Genomic DNA, 16,197 nt, shown 5'->3' with positions numbered 1-16,197 from the left:
GTAAGAACAGCCATGCTGGCTCAGACTAAAAGCCAGCCTGGCCCAGTGCTCTGTCCCTAAGGATACTCAGGGCAACAGTGGTGCAGAGTCATCAGCCTCCTGCTCTGTCTTTCCCAATAACCAGCAAACATGAGACTTGCTGAATCACAGACTACATAGGAACCATCACATTTCATAGATGTTGAAGGACCCCACCCTCTGTGAATTTATCTGATTTCTTTTTGCATCCTTTCTGAATATTTTTTCAGTGAATGCTCATACAGCATATATATAAAGAAAAAAAGTGGTTAATCACCGCTCGTTTTTTTCATGCCACTATCTCCTAGTCTCTTCCCAGTCCTCTTCTACTTTCTCTCCTATAACATGCTTTGTTGAAGAGTCATTATCTAGCAAGCCTCTCCACAGAAGAAAACCAATCCATACCTTGCAGTTGAGTATGAGCAATGAATCTTTACAGAAATAACTCCACTTTGAAGCATTAAAAGAATTGAGAGTGCTAAGCATTCCTTAAAATGGACAGACACTAAAGTAGGAGAGGATTGGTAGAGGACACCAGTGGACAGTGAGATACATGAGATGTGAGATTCCCTTGTGTTGCAGGAAAAAAAAAAAAAAAAAAAAGAATACACAGGAGGGTTAACATGCTGGAAAATTTATTTCCTGCAATCAAAAGAAAGAAATTTCATCCAAAGTTTTTTTTTTGTTTGTTTGTTTGTTTTAAAGATAAAAAGCTCAGGTTCAGACTAGACCACACAGAGAAACATAGACAACATGTCCAACATAGATACAACTCAACTTCTGAATATTTCTCAACCAAAAGATCTACTCTTGGGTTACTCAGGTTACAAGGCTCTGTTCTGATTTTTCCTCAGCTTTATCAATATGAAAACAAAAACTTTTGTCAAGTCTAAACTCAGCTCTAGACATAAAGCTTTAAACAAATACTAAAGAAACAGCTTTCTGATTTTGTAATTTAATTTTGTATCAGCATTATTGCCCTCTATGAAACGTTTTGTGCAGCAATGTAGGTGGTTTAACATGAGCCACCCTGCATCTGTGAACACAAACATGCTGAATTCACACTAACAGGAACTGAACAGTATCAAGTACTGTGTAAATTTAAGATTCAGTAGCTATTTTGAGGAAAGTGACTGTGGGAAACAAAGAAAGAAAGAAGAAAAAAAAACATTTCTGCTAGAATCAGCAAACAATATAAGCGATTCTGCTTGGATTAAAAACATTCAAAGTAGGAACAACACATGGGTCACTATGAAAGGACCATGTCCCACATTACTCAGCACTTCATTGAAATTACAAATTCTACAGCTGTGTCAATTTTGTGCTTACAAAGAGAACTTTTTAATATCAATTCTTTCCTAAAGATTAATGAACACATTGATTAATGAAAAGGGAAAAGCAGCCTTCAAGTTCTTCCTCTCTCTGACTAAATATGTATAACCAAGAAGCAAAAAGCTCTTCGTGGCAAGTTAAATCCTGATCTAAAATGACACACGTTTATTTTATTCTTCCTCTACTCTGAATATAGGATGCCTTAATTCTTGCAGAACTGGCCAGTGGGTAAGGAAGTAGCTGTATGAGACATTATGCCACAACTGATTTCTAAATGAGAATAATATATTCCCCTGTCGCATTGATTTTCCATACCTAATGTATTAACATAATTTTCTAATTATGAGAGAAAGCATTATAGAGTGAAGCAATATTGCATGACAGATGAATCAGTAACATGACATCCAAAAGCAATATTCAATAATTTCAAGTTTCAAATAGGTCAGGGAAAACTATGATACCTCCCAGTTGAAGAAACATTATTAAAGGTGGCAAGAAAAAAGTGACATCCTTTATTCCTGTTTACTCAGCAGACTCTAGAGGGAACAGAAGTACCAAGATCACTAGAGACAGATTAAGCAATCCCTGAAACCAGGCAGCAGTCCATAATGAACATCTGACCAGCTATGTAGGTCTCCTCAATGACCTGTTCTATGGAGAAGCTGTATTTTCTTACTGGAAAATATGTTTAGCTAGGAAAGGAACTTAGCAGTGTCACAACACCAAAAGCCCACGCAAGTGCCCAGCTTTTCTATTTCACTTTCATCTATGCAAGCTGTTACTGTTCCTGCTCTGTCGCCACAGCTGAAACAAGTAAGCTTCAGGTAACCGCATACCCAGTTTTCAGTACTTGGTGTCATCTTTTTATAGCTTACAACAGAGTTCTGAAGTGCCAGCCTGCTGCTTCCACAAAATAGCTACATCCGATGGAACAGGATATGAAGGAGAATCTCGAAGTCCACTGTTATATATAGCACTTTTTATTATCAATCATGCCAGGCATTCTCAAGTTCTTACCAATGACGAAGCCCATCCATGCTGCATCCAGGAAGCATTTCAAGGCATTTATTCCTCCCTCAGTTCCATACAAATGTAAAATGAACATGTTTCCACATCAAATCATGTTATCAAAGGTAGGTCAAATCAGTTCAAATTCTTCCTTATAAAAATATGCAAGATATGTAGAACTAAACCAAAAAGTGAGAAAATGTATAGCTACAGATCTATGCATAGGAATGCTGATTTTAATTTTCAGAACTTAAAAAGTATATATGTTATTTTCAGAAAGAGACTTGGTAAAGTTGGTTCAATGTATCAATCTTCAAAGCTAACATGCTCTAGTTTAGTAATTTTGTCTTACAGGCTTGCTAGGACACTTCATTCAGAAAGCTTTTGGAAGCATTGCAAATAAAAAATGCCTTTCTCAACACAAATGGAATGCAATAGCTGGACCTAGAAAAAGAACCATTTATGAATGTAGTATTCTTCCCTTCTCTAATACACATATTTATATCCAAAGTTCAGGATGCTGTCAGCATAATGATTCATCAATGAGATATACATAAGATCCCTTTTGTTCTCCTTTTACAGTGAATTTCTATTATTCCTAGGGCATGAAAAAATAGGAATTCAACGATTATAATGAACACATAGGATTTATCTAGATTAATTTTCAGACAATATTTGAATTAATTCCTTAAATGTGAACAATAAAAAAAAAGTATTTGCTAAAGTAAATAAAACTGTAGCCTAGAATTTGTGCTACTGTGTTACATCTATTCCAAACAAGCGTTCTTTCATATGGTTGGAATAAACAGAAAAATTGCAATTGTTAAGGCAAATGCTAGAGTACAACAGTACCCAAAGCAATACATTGTTATAAAGTTAGTCAAATTTTACTGTCTCTGAAATAAAACCTTTATAATTACATAGAAGACAAATGAAACAGAACTCTTTTCTTACTTTAAAGGGTTTGAGTGTCAATATAGCAAGGCCAGAAGTCCTAAAGCACAGTCCTAAGCAGCAATGACACCTGAGGGGATACTTCATGTCAAGCTTTTACATATTCTGTCTCCCTTCAGAGACAGACTTCATGTTAAGACTCTGAGCAATTCTTTAGAACTGTTTGAAAGGCTTATTACTCACATTTGGTCCTATTGTTAATAAACCTGTGGAGTTCCTTGAGGTAATAACTGAATTGTGTTTGATAACAATATGGTTATAGGGATCTGTTTATTAAAACAAACATAACATTAAAAGATTTCAGACTAGTCACTTTGCAAAGGCCTTTAATCCCTAACTAGTTGATTTGTCTTTATGAAAAATTCCTCAGATGTTTCTTGCATCTGTACCAAGTGAATACTTAAATACTTAAAGGGGGCTTATAAAAAAAGATGGATAGCAACTTTTTACTCGGGCAGATAATGATAGGACAAGAGGGAAAGGTTTAAAACTACATGAGAAGGGATGATGTTATGCCCTAGGATGCCCTAGATGTTAGGTGGAAATGCTTTACTCAGAGGGCGGTGAGGCCCTAGAACAGGTTCCCCAGAGAAGCTGTGGATGCCCTTTCCCTGAAGGTGTTCAAGGCCAGGTTGGATGGGGCCCTGGGCAATCTGGTCTGGTGGAAGGCGTCCCTGCCCGTGGCAGGGGTTTGGAATTGGATGGGTTTCAAGGTCCCCTCCAATCCAAGATATTTTGTGATTCTATCAAGTGACAGTGCATAAAAATAATAATAAAAAACAATAGAAAAAAGATCAAATTATTAAAAGTTACCATTGGGTGAAATTGATTTCTCTTTCTCTTCTGAAGTAGAAGGAAGGACGACTTAATAAGAGTTCTGTTTCTTCAGACACAGTTTGTTTCATTGTGTAGAAATTGGATCTAAGTCTGCTGCCATATCAGTAATCATGACAACTTTATGTTTTTATACTAAATCTGTAAATAAAATTTGATTTACTCTTACATATAAAAGAGATATATCCCACTCTGTTTCAGTGCTCCACTCCATGTGGAAACATTCAAGTAAGTTTTATTCTGGTGTATGAAAGGGAAAAAAAAAAGAAAAAAAAAGAATCCACATGTGGTCATGTTAAGAAAAACCAAACTACTGCTCTGTCATGAGGAAATTATTTCTTCTCTACTAACTGTTATAGATAAAGGACACTTATAAGGGACAGTTATGCTCCACGACAGGAACAGTTTTGTTAACTTCATTTAAGAAAAGCAAATAAAAGACACTCACTTTAAGATGAAGTCTACCTAGCGTGTCAGTTTTATAAGTCTCTACTAATTTGGAAGCTCTGTTTTTGAGTACTCAAATCTGAGTTTCAAAGGAAGCGAGCAGCTGCTAGTCCCATTATTCTCATTTAATCCTTGGATAATCAGAACCTTTGATTAAATCAAAAATGACTGGTGAATCCAAACCAAATCCATTCTTGTGCACAAATTTCCCTCTTGTACAAAAACATTTGTTCTGAACATAAACACACACTTCTCTAGCCCTTTCCAAAGTCTGTCCTTCTATAAATAAGTTTGTGAAGTGAGAACCAGCTAGGCTTCACAATTTACAAACTAAACTGAAGATGCTAACAAATTTCCTAATTAAAATGGAGAATACAATCAAAGCAAAACAGAGTCAGACTACATTTCTTGCAACAATTGTCTAGTCCTTCACCTAATCTACTACTGTTTTGAAATGCGGTAGGCACTGGACAAAGCATCGGTGAGTAATGACTGCGGACTATTAAGTATTTTTCACAGCATACTACAAGATGTTCTGCAGAGCAGGCCAGAACAGGTCTTCTTGCACAAAAGCTTGTTATAACAGCTCTCCTTTCTTCTAGTACCAAAAGATTCTACTGTTATTTTCCTTTTGTACAATTGAAGTTTGCCAGATCAGGCCATAAGTTGCTCTTTTCAGTTTCAGGTAAAATCACTCCTTTGAATACACTGAGCTTCCCACACTGAAGAACATTTCAACCCAAGAGACAATATTTACCATTTCAAAACATTTAATTGATCACTTGTAACATTTATGAATGACATTTTCAGGTTTACTAATAACCTATACTTACACTAATATACTTTGCATATATATGCTTTTCATTAGAAAAAGAAGTAAGATTATTTTCAGGAAAAGAAAACTATTCACTTAACTCATTTGAATTTTTTTTTAGTCAACACATTCTTTAAGAGAATCACATATCTTCCTTTCATGGATATTTTGCAGCCAGACTGTGCTTCTGGTCCATAAAAGTTGCTCCAAATATTTAATATTTGTTCTTCTTCCCTTCTTGAAACAATTATTATAGCCATCTGTACTACAAAGGAGTTTAAAACAAACATTGTACTTACGTATATGTACTTACATAATATTTGAAAGTTATAAATGTATCTTAAGTCCAGCTAGGGTTGTGTGCACATGCGTGTGTGTATATAGCAAGTACATTCAATGTGGAGTTAACAAGGGCAACCGGGGTCCTTGTCTGAGTACATGGGTTAAAGCTCCTTCCACATTTCCTACAATCTAACTGCTTCTGCAATTGTTAATACATGCCCTGAACACATCTCAGGATCTGGACATTTTTTCTGCTGATCTGAGTGACCATAAATCTGCCAGTGAAACTGTTCAGGCAGTGCTGGTAAGAACACTGGCAGATGACTCATGCTTATGTGGTTTTTCATTTATACCCTCAGTGCAAAGCATAAAGAGAGGCTACAATCAGAAATAAGCCAAAGCCCAGTTTTGTACCTTAGGTTGGACATAAAAACTTGAAATAAAGAAATAAAGAGGTTTTCTGCATGAAAGAAAGGAACAGACTCCACATGAAATTTCAGGTAAAAGCTTATGTTAGCTGCACTGTGAAGACCTGCACTTATACCTAATGAGAACAGTTTTATGAAGCATGTGGGAGCGTTATCACAGAGTAACTAAGTCACAGAATAATTCAAGTTGGAAGGCATCTCTGAGGATCACCTACTTCTACTGCCAAGAGCTTACTTTTAATAGTATACAGGTTAACATTAGCTGGAGTGCCACCAAGGCACTGCAAGTATCGTACAAAGATGATTTAACAGAAATTTAATTATGAACTGCAGAGGGATAATACATTTTAAGAAAAGTATGGAGAAGTCTTATCCAAGAATGATGTAATACATCACCTGCCTAATGCTGGGCACAGTGAATTCATCCCTGTGAAATGCATGAACTTTGTTTCCCAGGATGGTTTATGATGGTTTCCTATCTATTTAGGGAGTTGGATTTACCTGTTTAAGGTCTTTGGTAGAGATTCCTCCACCCCATGTAGTGAAACATCAGAATATTGAAACATCAGGTTTGGGAGCTGACCATATTACATGCCTTAGTTTATCAACACAGAAACACATTCATAAATTTTACTGTAATGTCATTAGATTAAGACGTTCTGATTATGCATTATTAAAACAGATTCTGCCAACTGCATTGCATGTAGTGGAATAAAAATATCATTTACTATGTTAAAGGGACACTTCAGCAAATATTTTCCCTTGTGAAACTATGACTTCTGAAATAAACTTTGGGTAGCAAATAGTGCAAACAGGAAAAAAAATCTGTTTGTATGAACAGCATAGATAGAAATAAGAAGACATCCCCAGCTAAATCACCTCTAAATCTGGAAAACAATCAGGTTTGTTTTCAGAAGGGGATGAAGTAAAACTTTGGTTGCCATACTGTCAGTGTATGAAATCCAGATTAGAATTCAGCAGTTTAGATTTATCTTCAGTAATTAACTGGCATACAATCTGTTGATTTTAGAGTATGAAGACATGGCCAGCAAGTGAATCATTCCCTGAATATTCATACACCTCACAGTGTTACTCTGAAGAAAACAAGACTCACATTCAGCATTTGATAAGCAACTACATGTAACCAAACAAAGCTTTGGAATAATCTTCCTCTTGCCATTCAACATATTTTAACTTTGAGCCCTCCAATTCATTTCATCCCTCAAGCCTAATGTTAGGCTTTGCTGAAAGAAAACCAGGCCTGCTGATTTGGCTTCTTCAAATTCACATCTGCGTCAGGAAACCATCATCAACGTAGCACCATGTCCTTAGGTGAATGCAAAAGAGCTCTCATACACTCAGCAGTTCACACTCTGTCATTGCACCTTTCTGAAAGTCAGATCTATCATTTGCCATTCCAGGCATGACATCTGCCACATAATACCTGGTTACCATTGGGTTTCATATCTTTTCTTCTCTCTAAACCAGGAAGAACTCTATTTTCCCCTGTATTCAACCAACTTTGATCTTTAGTTACTTGAGGTTTTACCTGGATAATCCAGCTAAACAGATGAACATATATTTTTAAATGGATATAAAATAAATATAAAGTAAGAATATATTTTATATATCACAAACAGAGACTTGAGGAAAACACGAATTGCTCCCCATTAGCTTGCTGATCATCTGGCAGAGAACTAATTTGGAAACCCTTCCCTAATTGATTTCTTTTGGGATATGCTACGTTACGACTATAAAGGCAGGAAACTAATCTAGGATCAGTACATTTGGGGACCTATTTAGTAGATAAACTGACTCACACTTCCAGCAAGAAAGCTAAGAAAAAATTCAGAGTGGGAGAGCACTGGGGCCATAAAAAATGGATTAATTCTCCATCAGAGATAAGAATAGCACTTTCTCAAAGATTATGCTGAAAGATGCATCCTAAAAATGGAAATTATGTTACTTTTTGATAAATTCAGGAAGCTAAATAGGAAAACTACGTGTCAGGACTGCCTTATGCATGTGAAGATACCTATGGGAGTATTTTTCTTTTTGATCAGTATGAAAATACTCAGCATCTTGGGGTCACAGGTCTTCTGGAAATACTAGAGAACTACAAAATATTCAAATCAATCTTGCTTTACAGGTGATCAAAGTGGAGTTTAAAATCCAGGTCATGCATACAGTCCTTTAAAACACTGCACTGTAACTTGGCAGACTTACAGTATAAACAAAATACACAAATTGACATACACGGGCAACTGTGCCATTAAGATTAACTTTTTATGTTTCTTTCAGAAAGGAATTATCTGCTTAATTGAAATTCTTTGTTCTCCACATCAATGAATTGCCAAATAAGAGAAAAGTACTATTGGGAAATAGCACTTGGGGTTTATAGCAAATAAGCACCTGGAGAGGCAGGGAAGCAAAACAGGTAACTGTAATGTTACAAGGTCACAAGAGACTCGCAATAAAAACATCCTGCTAAAACATGTAGGCAGAGGCACTTAGCTACAAAAAGCAGCTTTAGTTTGTTGGTTAATGTGCATGCATTTAAAACCAAAAGAACCCGAAAATACTGTGCTGTACAAGGGGGTGGCAGGAAGGAACTCAAGCCATCACAGTTTTTCAAATCCATCTCAGAGCTGGTGCTTAGACTGTGTTAAAGAACAAACTGAGGAGTAGGTGGGGTGCAAGTCCCAGTTTCTTCAGCTCTTCAAAGTAATGGTGAGTTGATAGCACAGAAAATACAACAGCAAACTGGAGAAAATTTAGAGAATTGGATCATGGCTTAAACTTGACAATTTTCAAGGGATTAAGTTACCCATGCTAAATGATTTCACACCCATCTGCTGAACTCTGGTAACTGATCAAGTGTGCCTCCAAGGCCAGTTATTGCTGCCTAAACTTTATTCAATAGCTGATTAGACTTTGGAGATTATAATTTAAGAAGCTGAATTCATTGAACTCTGAGGATGAGCTGGCAGATATAAATGATAAACACCTCTACAGATTAGAGCAATACAACCTCCCTAACAGAAATATGCCTTTTGAAGGTTTCTCATCTACTGCCATAAATGGAGTCGTGTTTTGTTGCACTACCATTTCTACACTATCAGTATTTCTGGAAAACGCAGAACAGCCATGCTTGGCACAGCACATCAAATGATAAAATTTGGATCTATACTGAGTGATCATTATTACAAAACACATTTCCTTATGCATCATTTCTCTACTTTGATATACAATAAATCCTCTGAATCATATTACAAACATCTAAAGCAACAGCCCACTGAGGCTCTGCATTACCTACGTGAGTCTATACTTCTGCTAATCTTACCAGGTCAAGGCCTTCATTTGTTTGAGCTAAAAGGCAATTTAAAACACTTTTGCACCCTAGCTGTGGAGAAAGCAAACTAAGTTTCTGTCCTGTTTCTGAGTGAGAGGTGTGTCTAGGGATGAGTGCTTTAGATTCTGTTGTTTTGTTTTGTTTTTGTTTTGTTAAAGAGAGAGGGAAAAGTGGAAACAAGTTAGGTAAATGAAGGCTAGCAGCAGAGCTGCACAGGAGAAACAACAACATCAACAACAACAACAAAAGGAGGGACATATTTATTTTTTTCATTTTCCTCTCTGTTGTACTCACAGCACCACATCCTCTGCTTTCCCCCTTGTTGCTGACCCTATCTAAGTGTTCAGAAAAGGTGGTTCTTAAGGTCTTCACTTAACTCTTCTCCATCTGTTCTCTTCCCATCATCCGTTCAAACACACTGTACCACATAAAGTCACGTTATGTTGCCTTACAGCCTGCACTGATGGTCTAAAGTAAGAGAGACTTCAGTACAACAGAAACATGATAGAGGAAAGGACATAAAGGAGGCAGAGACCACTCTTTTGCCCTGCTTCAGTTTCTCCTTCAACACAGGCTGGACAGGGAGAAGAACTGATTCAAGAGCCCAGAAAGCTCTACTCATTCCTTCCCTACCTCCTTCTTGTCCTCCTTGCTTCTAGCATATGATATGACTAAGGTAGCCGGACTGAAATAAGATGGTACTAACAATGTCCTCTGCCACCATTCCTCTAATTCCTCAACTTCCTGAGACAGAAGATAAAAGCGGCAAGGGAGCTAGGAACCAGGGAACAACGCTCCCAGCTCAATTCCAACCATGCTTCAGCCAGACAGGAGATTAACCAGTTTCTGCCCCCTCCTTTTAATTTGATGTTTCCCATAGGGCAGAGTCCCAGATGTATGATAGATAAAGTGCTATTTTGCCAAGCCTCTTGATTACTACCTGGCATGGATAAATAAAGCATTTATGTTTTAAGAAGTGAGGCTATTGCTAATGTGAAACAGTTACAGGCATATCATGCATGTCAACAGCAGACATAAACATCATCTGTCAGTGCCAAGATTAGTCTTGAGCTATCCCTCAGCTTAAGTCCCATTTTGGGGGACTTGACATCATTTCTCTCTCTCTCCTATTCTGGCAACAAACTATACTTGTCCAGAAGACAACCCTAAGGTTCCTCTGAGCTCTTTTTTAACTCTAACTTACATGGGGTTTCCTTTAGGTTCAAGAGGCCCTTCCCATTGCTTCAAACTGGGAATATCAGCAAATGGATGGTAAATCCGGATCACTTAAAAACAATCCACGCTTGTTCAGGCTTATCGCAATTTGTCCTTTCCCTCTTCTGGTATGACAAGTTCTACTCCAAGCGTTTCTCCATTAGGAAGATAAAAGGAAGTTAGCACAGCAGAGCCAAATCAAAGTCAGGAACACAAGCAAAGCAAGTTGGTATGTTTGGAAAGCTGAGATTCAGCCTCCTTCACCTCCCCATCTACTCTTTCCACACAAGTTTCAGAATGAAGCCCCTCACGCTATGTGCACCTGTTCTCACAGCGCTACTTCCTGTTAAAAAAAAAAATAATAATAATAATAAAAACAAACAGGAATCACACAGAGAAGCGCCCCTCACTACTCCCAAACCCCTGCAGTTAAAATAATTACGTTGGAGAAGACATTTATGAGCGGGGAAATATCGCGTGTAGCGCATGCAAACCTTCAAAGGCACACAGCGCGCTTCACCCACATACAGGCAGATGCCACCAAACGAGTCTTACATTGCCTCCCACGGAACTGAACAAGTGATCAGGCACAGAAACACGCAAACACAGGCTCACTGATCGCTCCCACAGGTGCTAAGGGGGTATTTTTGCCACAGCACCACGGAAACAGGCGCTGAGCCCTGCAGCTGGGCAGCAGCCGGCGTCTCCTCACCGCCTGTCTCCCTGCGCTGGTAGAGGAGCCCGGAACAGCCGCCCTGTGTCCCCCACGAACACACCTTTATCCTCATTTACTTTTCTCAATTAAAGGCCGGGGTGGGAGGGGGAGCTGCCGAGGTCTCCGAGCAGGTCACCCACCGCCCAAGCGCCTCATTTCCTTACCTGCCAGCGGAGCTCAAGTTTCACAACTTGGCGAGGATGAGCATTTACCCTCCAGCAGAGCCGGGTCGCTTTAAAACCCTCCTCAGCGGCTCGGCGTCCTAACAAAAATACCCCCGAGGAGAAGCCACCCAGCAGCGGCGCCCCCAAGCACCCGGCACGGCAGAGGCGGCCCCAGGTGCGCCACACGGCGGTGGGCGACCGTTGGGCGACCGTTGGGGGACCGTTGGGGCTCGCCTCACGGGCGCGAGGGACGCGGAGCCTGCGCCCCCCCCCCCGCTGCTGGCTGCGGGGCCGCCCCCTGGTGACGCCGATCCTTACCTCGACAGGGCTTCTAGGTTAAATTAAGCCTTACGGTATTAACTGAGAAAACCGATACGCTTTCTCCACAGACACCGAAATCTGACATTTTTAGTGCTTAGATTTGAAATCAGAAGTGCTTTCTCAGTCAGATAGCACAGAGCAATTATACCGATAGGGCGTTTTAGGCCTTGTTTCTTTTGACCCTACTTCTAAAAAGCTTCTCTAATGCTACGTTTACAATTACAGAAAGCATCCAAGGAAGCAACACACAGAACAGACTCACAATCAAAAGGTACGTGGCTGCTGTCTGTAGAGGTTCCTGGCTTCTTCGAGTAACAATAAAAACTCCACAGGTTTCGCTCATTGAGGCTTTACTTCGAGCCAGCGTAGCACCAGCAAGTTTTGTGGTGCCTTGTTTTTATCCCACATGTGATACTGACACAGCTCTTTCACAGCATGCCTCTGCTGAGTGCCTCTGATGATGTCAGTTTTCCAGGGAGTTGACTAAACAGCAGTAAACATTTAGCAGAAAGAGAGATAAAGAGTTTCGGGTACCTGTAACTCAAGCAATGTAATTAAAACGCACACCTTTGGCTGTTTGTGGAGCAGTTGTATTTCAACCACCACAGTTTGCTCCTACCTCTGTGACATTGTTGACTTCCATCTAAAGAGTCTAAGCTTAGTTAATACACATGATTTTTAAATGTAATTATATATAACAATTATGCTCAATTTTAAAATTCCCTTTTGGCTAGCGTAAGCTTGCCCTGTATTTGTAAATGTTGAAGCATTTAGGTATTTTGCTTCCTGTTACCAATACACTCTGACCTTGTGAAGAGTTGTGTGTGATTTTAGTCTTCTCTTAAACTTCTACACAAGATCAAGACTATGAATGACGTACCAGGTATTCCAAATAAAGAATTGGACCTCAGTGACAGAGCGAACATGCCCAAGGTGGGGAAGAGAGAAAATGGGAAGTAGAATGCCTTTGAAACACCTCTGAACATGCTACAGAGTAATTAAAATTGGCAAGAATCCAGAGGCTGTGTATTCATTTGGCTTGCTTTCAAATTTCTCTTGTCTACCTCTCGGCTTTGAGGTAGTCTTCTTAAATAGGTCACGTGGAGGAATGGTCAAAATTATAATGGTTGATAACACTTGTATCCTTCATGCTGATATGAAAAAGTATTACTACAGCACTGCTGGTTGCAGTGTCAAACTGTTTGGGAAAGGGTCAGTGGAATTTGGAACCAACTAGACAAAGCTGAGAAACTTTTTCAACACCAACCTTGTTTCTCATTCTTTTCCCCAGCCATCCTTGCTGATGGTCTAAGACATGTGTCTGGGTGACTTTCCACATGATGAAAGCAGCAGCTGGGACCTCATTTACCCCTTTATGGCCACGTAGTGTTGTTGTTACCTCTTCTCTTGTTCACACCTGTAATTATCAAACCCATGCTGGCACATGCTGTACTCCAGTGTTTTGTTGGAAAAAGTGCTGCCAGCCAGTGCATGGGAAGGTGAGTGTGGCCTTGCCCTGGTGTTGTGAAGGGGAAGGACCTGGAACAGAGAGTTTGTGCAATCACTGCCACTCCCTTCATAAGCAGTGAAGGGCAGACGCAAGAGAGCTTAAGCAGCACAGGGCAAGCAAAGAACGCAAACCAGCGTCCTGCTACTGCTGTGATATTCACATGTAAACATTTCAGTGTTCTGTTTGTGTTTGGTGCGGATACTTCTGCAATATTGCTGTATTTTGGGCTAACTTGATCTTGTTGATCTGTCCTAAATCATGCTCAATGTTATTTTCACTGAAGTGGGTTAATTCCATGCCTCAGTGTAGCAGGTTTCAGAAGCACTCCCTCAGCTGTCCTGGCCTCTTGGCTAATTACCATTCCAGAAGTCCCCCGTCAATAAGAGTGGTTTCTTTTCTGCACTAGTGCAGACACATTACTGTCACAAAGCTAGCATTGTGTTAAGTCTTGGCCTCTCGTATACAACAATGAAGCTTATTCAGGGAGAACAGATCATCCTCAGAAAAAAAAAAAAGAAAAAACAAGTTAGGAACCCCAAAAGAGAGCACTGCTGGGTGCTGCTTTACTGACCATTTTCATTTCTTCGGTGTCTGAAATAGGTGTAGTTATCTGTGACCTCCTAGATGTTGCTCAAACAGTTTATGTCCATAAGATATAACTACCATGCACTATGATCCAAATTGCCATTATATTTGCTGAAAAGTTTTTATAAAGCTTTAATTACACTGTTTATTAGGAAGAGTAAATTAACTTCATCTACTGTAGGTAAAATCCAGTCCCAACAATTCTAACTTTTTATAAGCAACTTACTCGAGAATTCTCACAAGAGATGTGTGAGATCTCATGTTCTACTTTATTGAGCTTTTGTCCAAGACTACAGTAAAGGTTAGCCAGCGTAATTTCACTTCTTTCCCCAAATCACCGTACTCATTCATAAACTACATTGTATGAAACACCAGCATTAAAACATTATGTACAAATAACATGATGGAGGACCGAAAGCTGCAAGCACTGTGTAATCACTTGTTTATGAACAAACAAGCCATTTAAACACTCAGAGGTTTCCTTTCTTGTAAATTTTGTTGAATAAACTGTAGACTGGTAATCATGGGATAGAGAATGCTTCCCCATTGACTCCATACAGCTAATCCTTTATGTTTCATTAGAAAGCTTTCCCTGCCTTATCTTCAAGGGAAATTTGTTGCCAGAAATTACCGATTTTGTCTCCTTAGGTAGAAAGCCTTCTCCTACCCTCTGAAACTTTTTTTAAACATATATTCATTTGTAATGGACAAGATTTGATTTTTTTTCCCCCTCTTTTCCTGTCATTATTTGGTGGAGTTACAGTGAAATATTCCAGATGAGCATTTATTTTTTTCTACGTAAAATTAGGCTTGAAATTTTCTTGTGATCTGGACAAGTAGAGGTACTTGTAACTAAATCTCAATATACTATTTTTTCTCTCTCAATTTAGAGTACCAAGAGTTCCGTAGCAGTATATACGATATAAAAGTCTTTCTTCATTCAGATGTCTCTCTCTCATCAGGTAAGATGAAATACACTTATTTTTATTCCTTAACATATAGGCACATTTCTTACGGAATACTATGCTTATTTAGCTGAATTGTTTTCCAGTCTTTTGTTTAAATTTCAGAAGTCTTTAATGGACAAATGGAGCTCTTAGAAACTCTTTCAGAAATGTACTGTTACTTTTGTTCAGCGTTTTTAAACACTTGTAAAGAAGCTATTGGTCTGGCTGCTAGCATTTAATTAGTTGGGATTATGTCAGACAGCTGTAACTAGCTGAGTTTAGCCAGTGGTGCCACAAGAACGTAGCTCCATCTAGCGTTCAGCTTCCAAAACAAGTACGAGTGATCTTGAAAGTGTTTGGAATTAACTTTCTCTGCTCCCAGGTATATACTAGTAGGTCCCTATGGACCTGGGCGGGGGAGGGTTGTAGGTTGACAAGTCTACCACAGTAAATAAAAACAACAACAACAAAAAAAAAAAACAACAAAAACAAACAAACAAAAAACTATTGGAGGGCAGGTGCAGTGTTTTGGACAGACAGCTGTTTATAACATCTGCATCCAAGTTAGCTGTAACCATCATGGAGAGACCTTCTTAATGCAGTCTGGAAAACAGAGCTTTTACCGTAAGTTACTGTCTGCTTATGGATAGAGAATAGTCTACCCTATAAGCTGTTACTCTATTTTCTATACTGAGGTAATTATGAGCCACAAGGCTTGTTTGAGTCAGACTTAACTCTGAACACTGTGGGATTTCATGTTTATCTAAATTTGTTTGAAAAGTTATGTGTTAAGAAATGGTAGAAAAATACATGCTAGAAAGTATTTTCAATTATATAAGACATTATTAAACTGTTTATCTGCTAAAAATGTATTCATTGTTCTGCGACCTTCTGGCAAAAGTTTCTAGCCAGCATTTAGGTTTGAGTCAAGTAAGATGCAATTTTTATGAGCTTTTATTTATTTTTTAATCCACTAGCTTCAAAAATAGGAGAAATCATAACAGCAGGAAAACTTCAAGTTAGTCTTACCTGCAAGTTTTGAGCTGCAAGGCAATGTTCTCTCTCCTCTGTTTCTCCAGATAATGCTCTTGATCACTTCTGTCTTTAACAGTTGTTAATGCACAGTTCTTTTTTCTTATAATCATACATATGGATGCAAGAAGCCATCTTTGTTATAGAGAAAAGCCTCAGACAGCTCCAACATATTTTGTTTACAATTCAGTAAGTCTGATATAACAAAATACTGTTTGCTTAGCTGCAGAAGCAAACCA

The 16,197-nt window shown here is 38.7% G+C and overlaps 1 protein-coding gene across 13 annotated transcripts in view; it reads right to left on the bottom strand.

Annotated features, from left to right (window-relative positions):
• The window catches only part of PPFIBP2 (PPFIA binding protein 2), a 110,349-nt gene extending 94,168 nt beyond the window's left edge, over positions 1 to 16,181 (bottom strand). For 3 of the 13 annotated variants that reach the window (XM_072039238.1, XM_072039237.1, XM_072039246.1), the window contains exon 1: positions 15,956 to 16,178. In XM_072039238.1, the coding sequence (XP_071895339.1) occupies positions 15,956 to 16,071 (116 nt within the window). In that variant the 5' untranslated portion in view covers positions 16,072 to 16,178. Of the gene's footprint in view, positions 1 to 11,563; positions 11,819 to 12,146; positions 12,299 to 15,955 lie in introns of those variants that run through there. The other 10 variants (XM_072039235.1, XM_072039239.1, XM_072039241.1 and 7 more) reach the window with 8 other exon arrangements.
• Positions 16,182 to 16,197: the final 16 nt, after the last annotated feature.

This window comes from Anas platyrhynchos, chromosome 5, assembly GCF_047663525.1.
Source record: "Anas platyrhynchos isolate ZD024472 breed Pekin duck chromosome 5, IASCAAS_PekinDuck_T2T, whole genome shotgun sequence".
NCBI lineage: Eukaryota > Metazoa > Chordata > Aves > Anseriformes > Anatidae > Anas > Anas platyrhynchos.
Note: the sequence above shows the minus strand (reverse complement) of the source record. Positions and strands in the feature narration are given on the sequence as shown.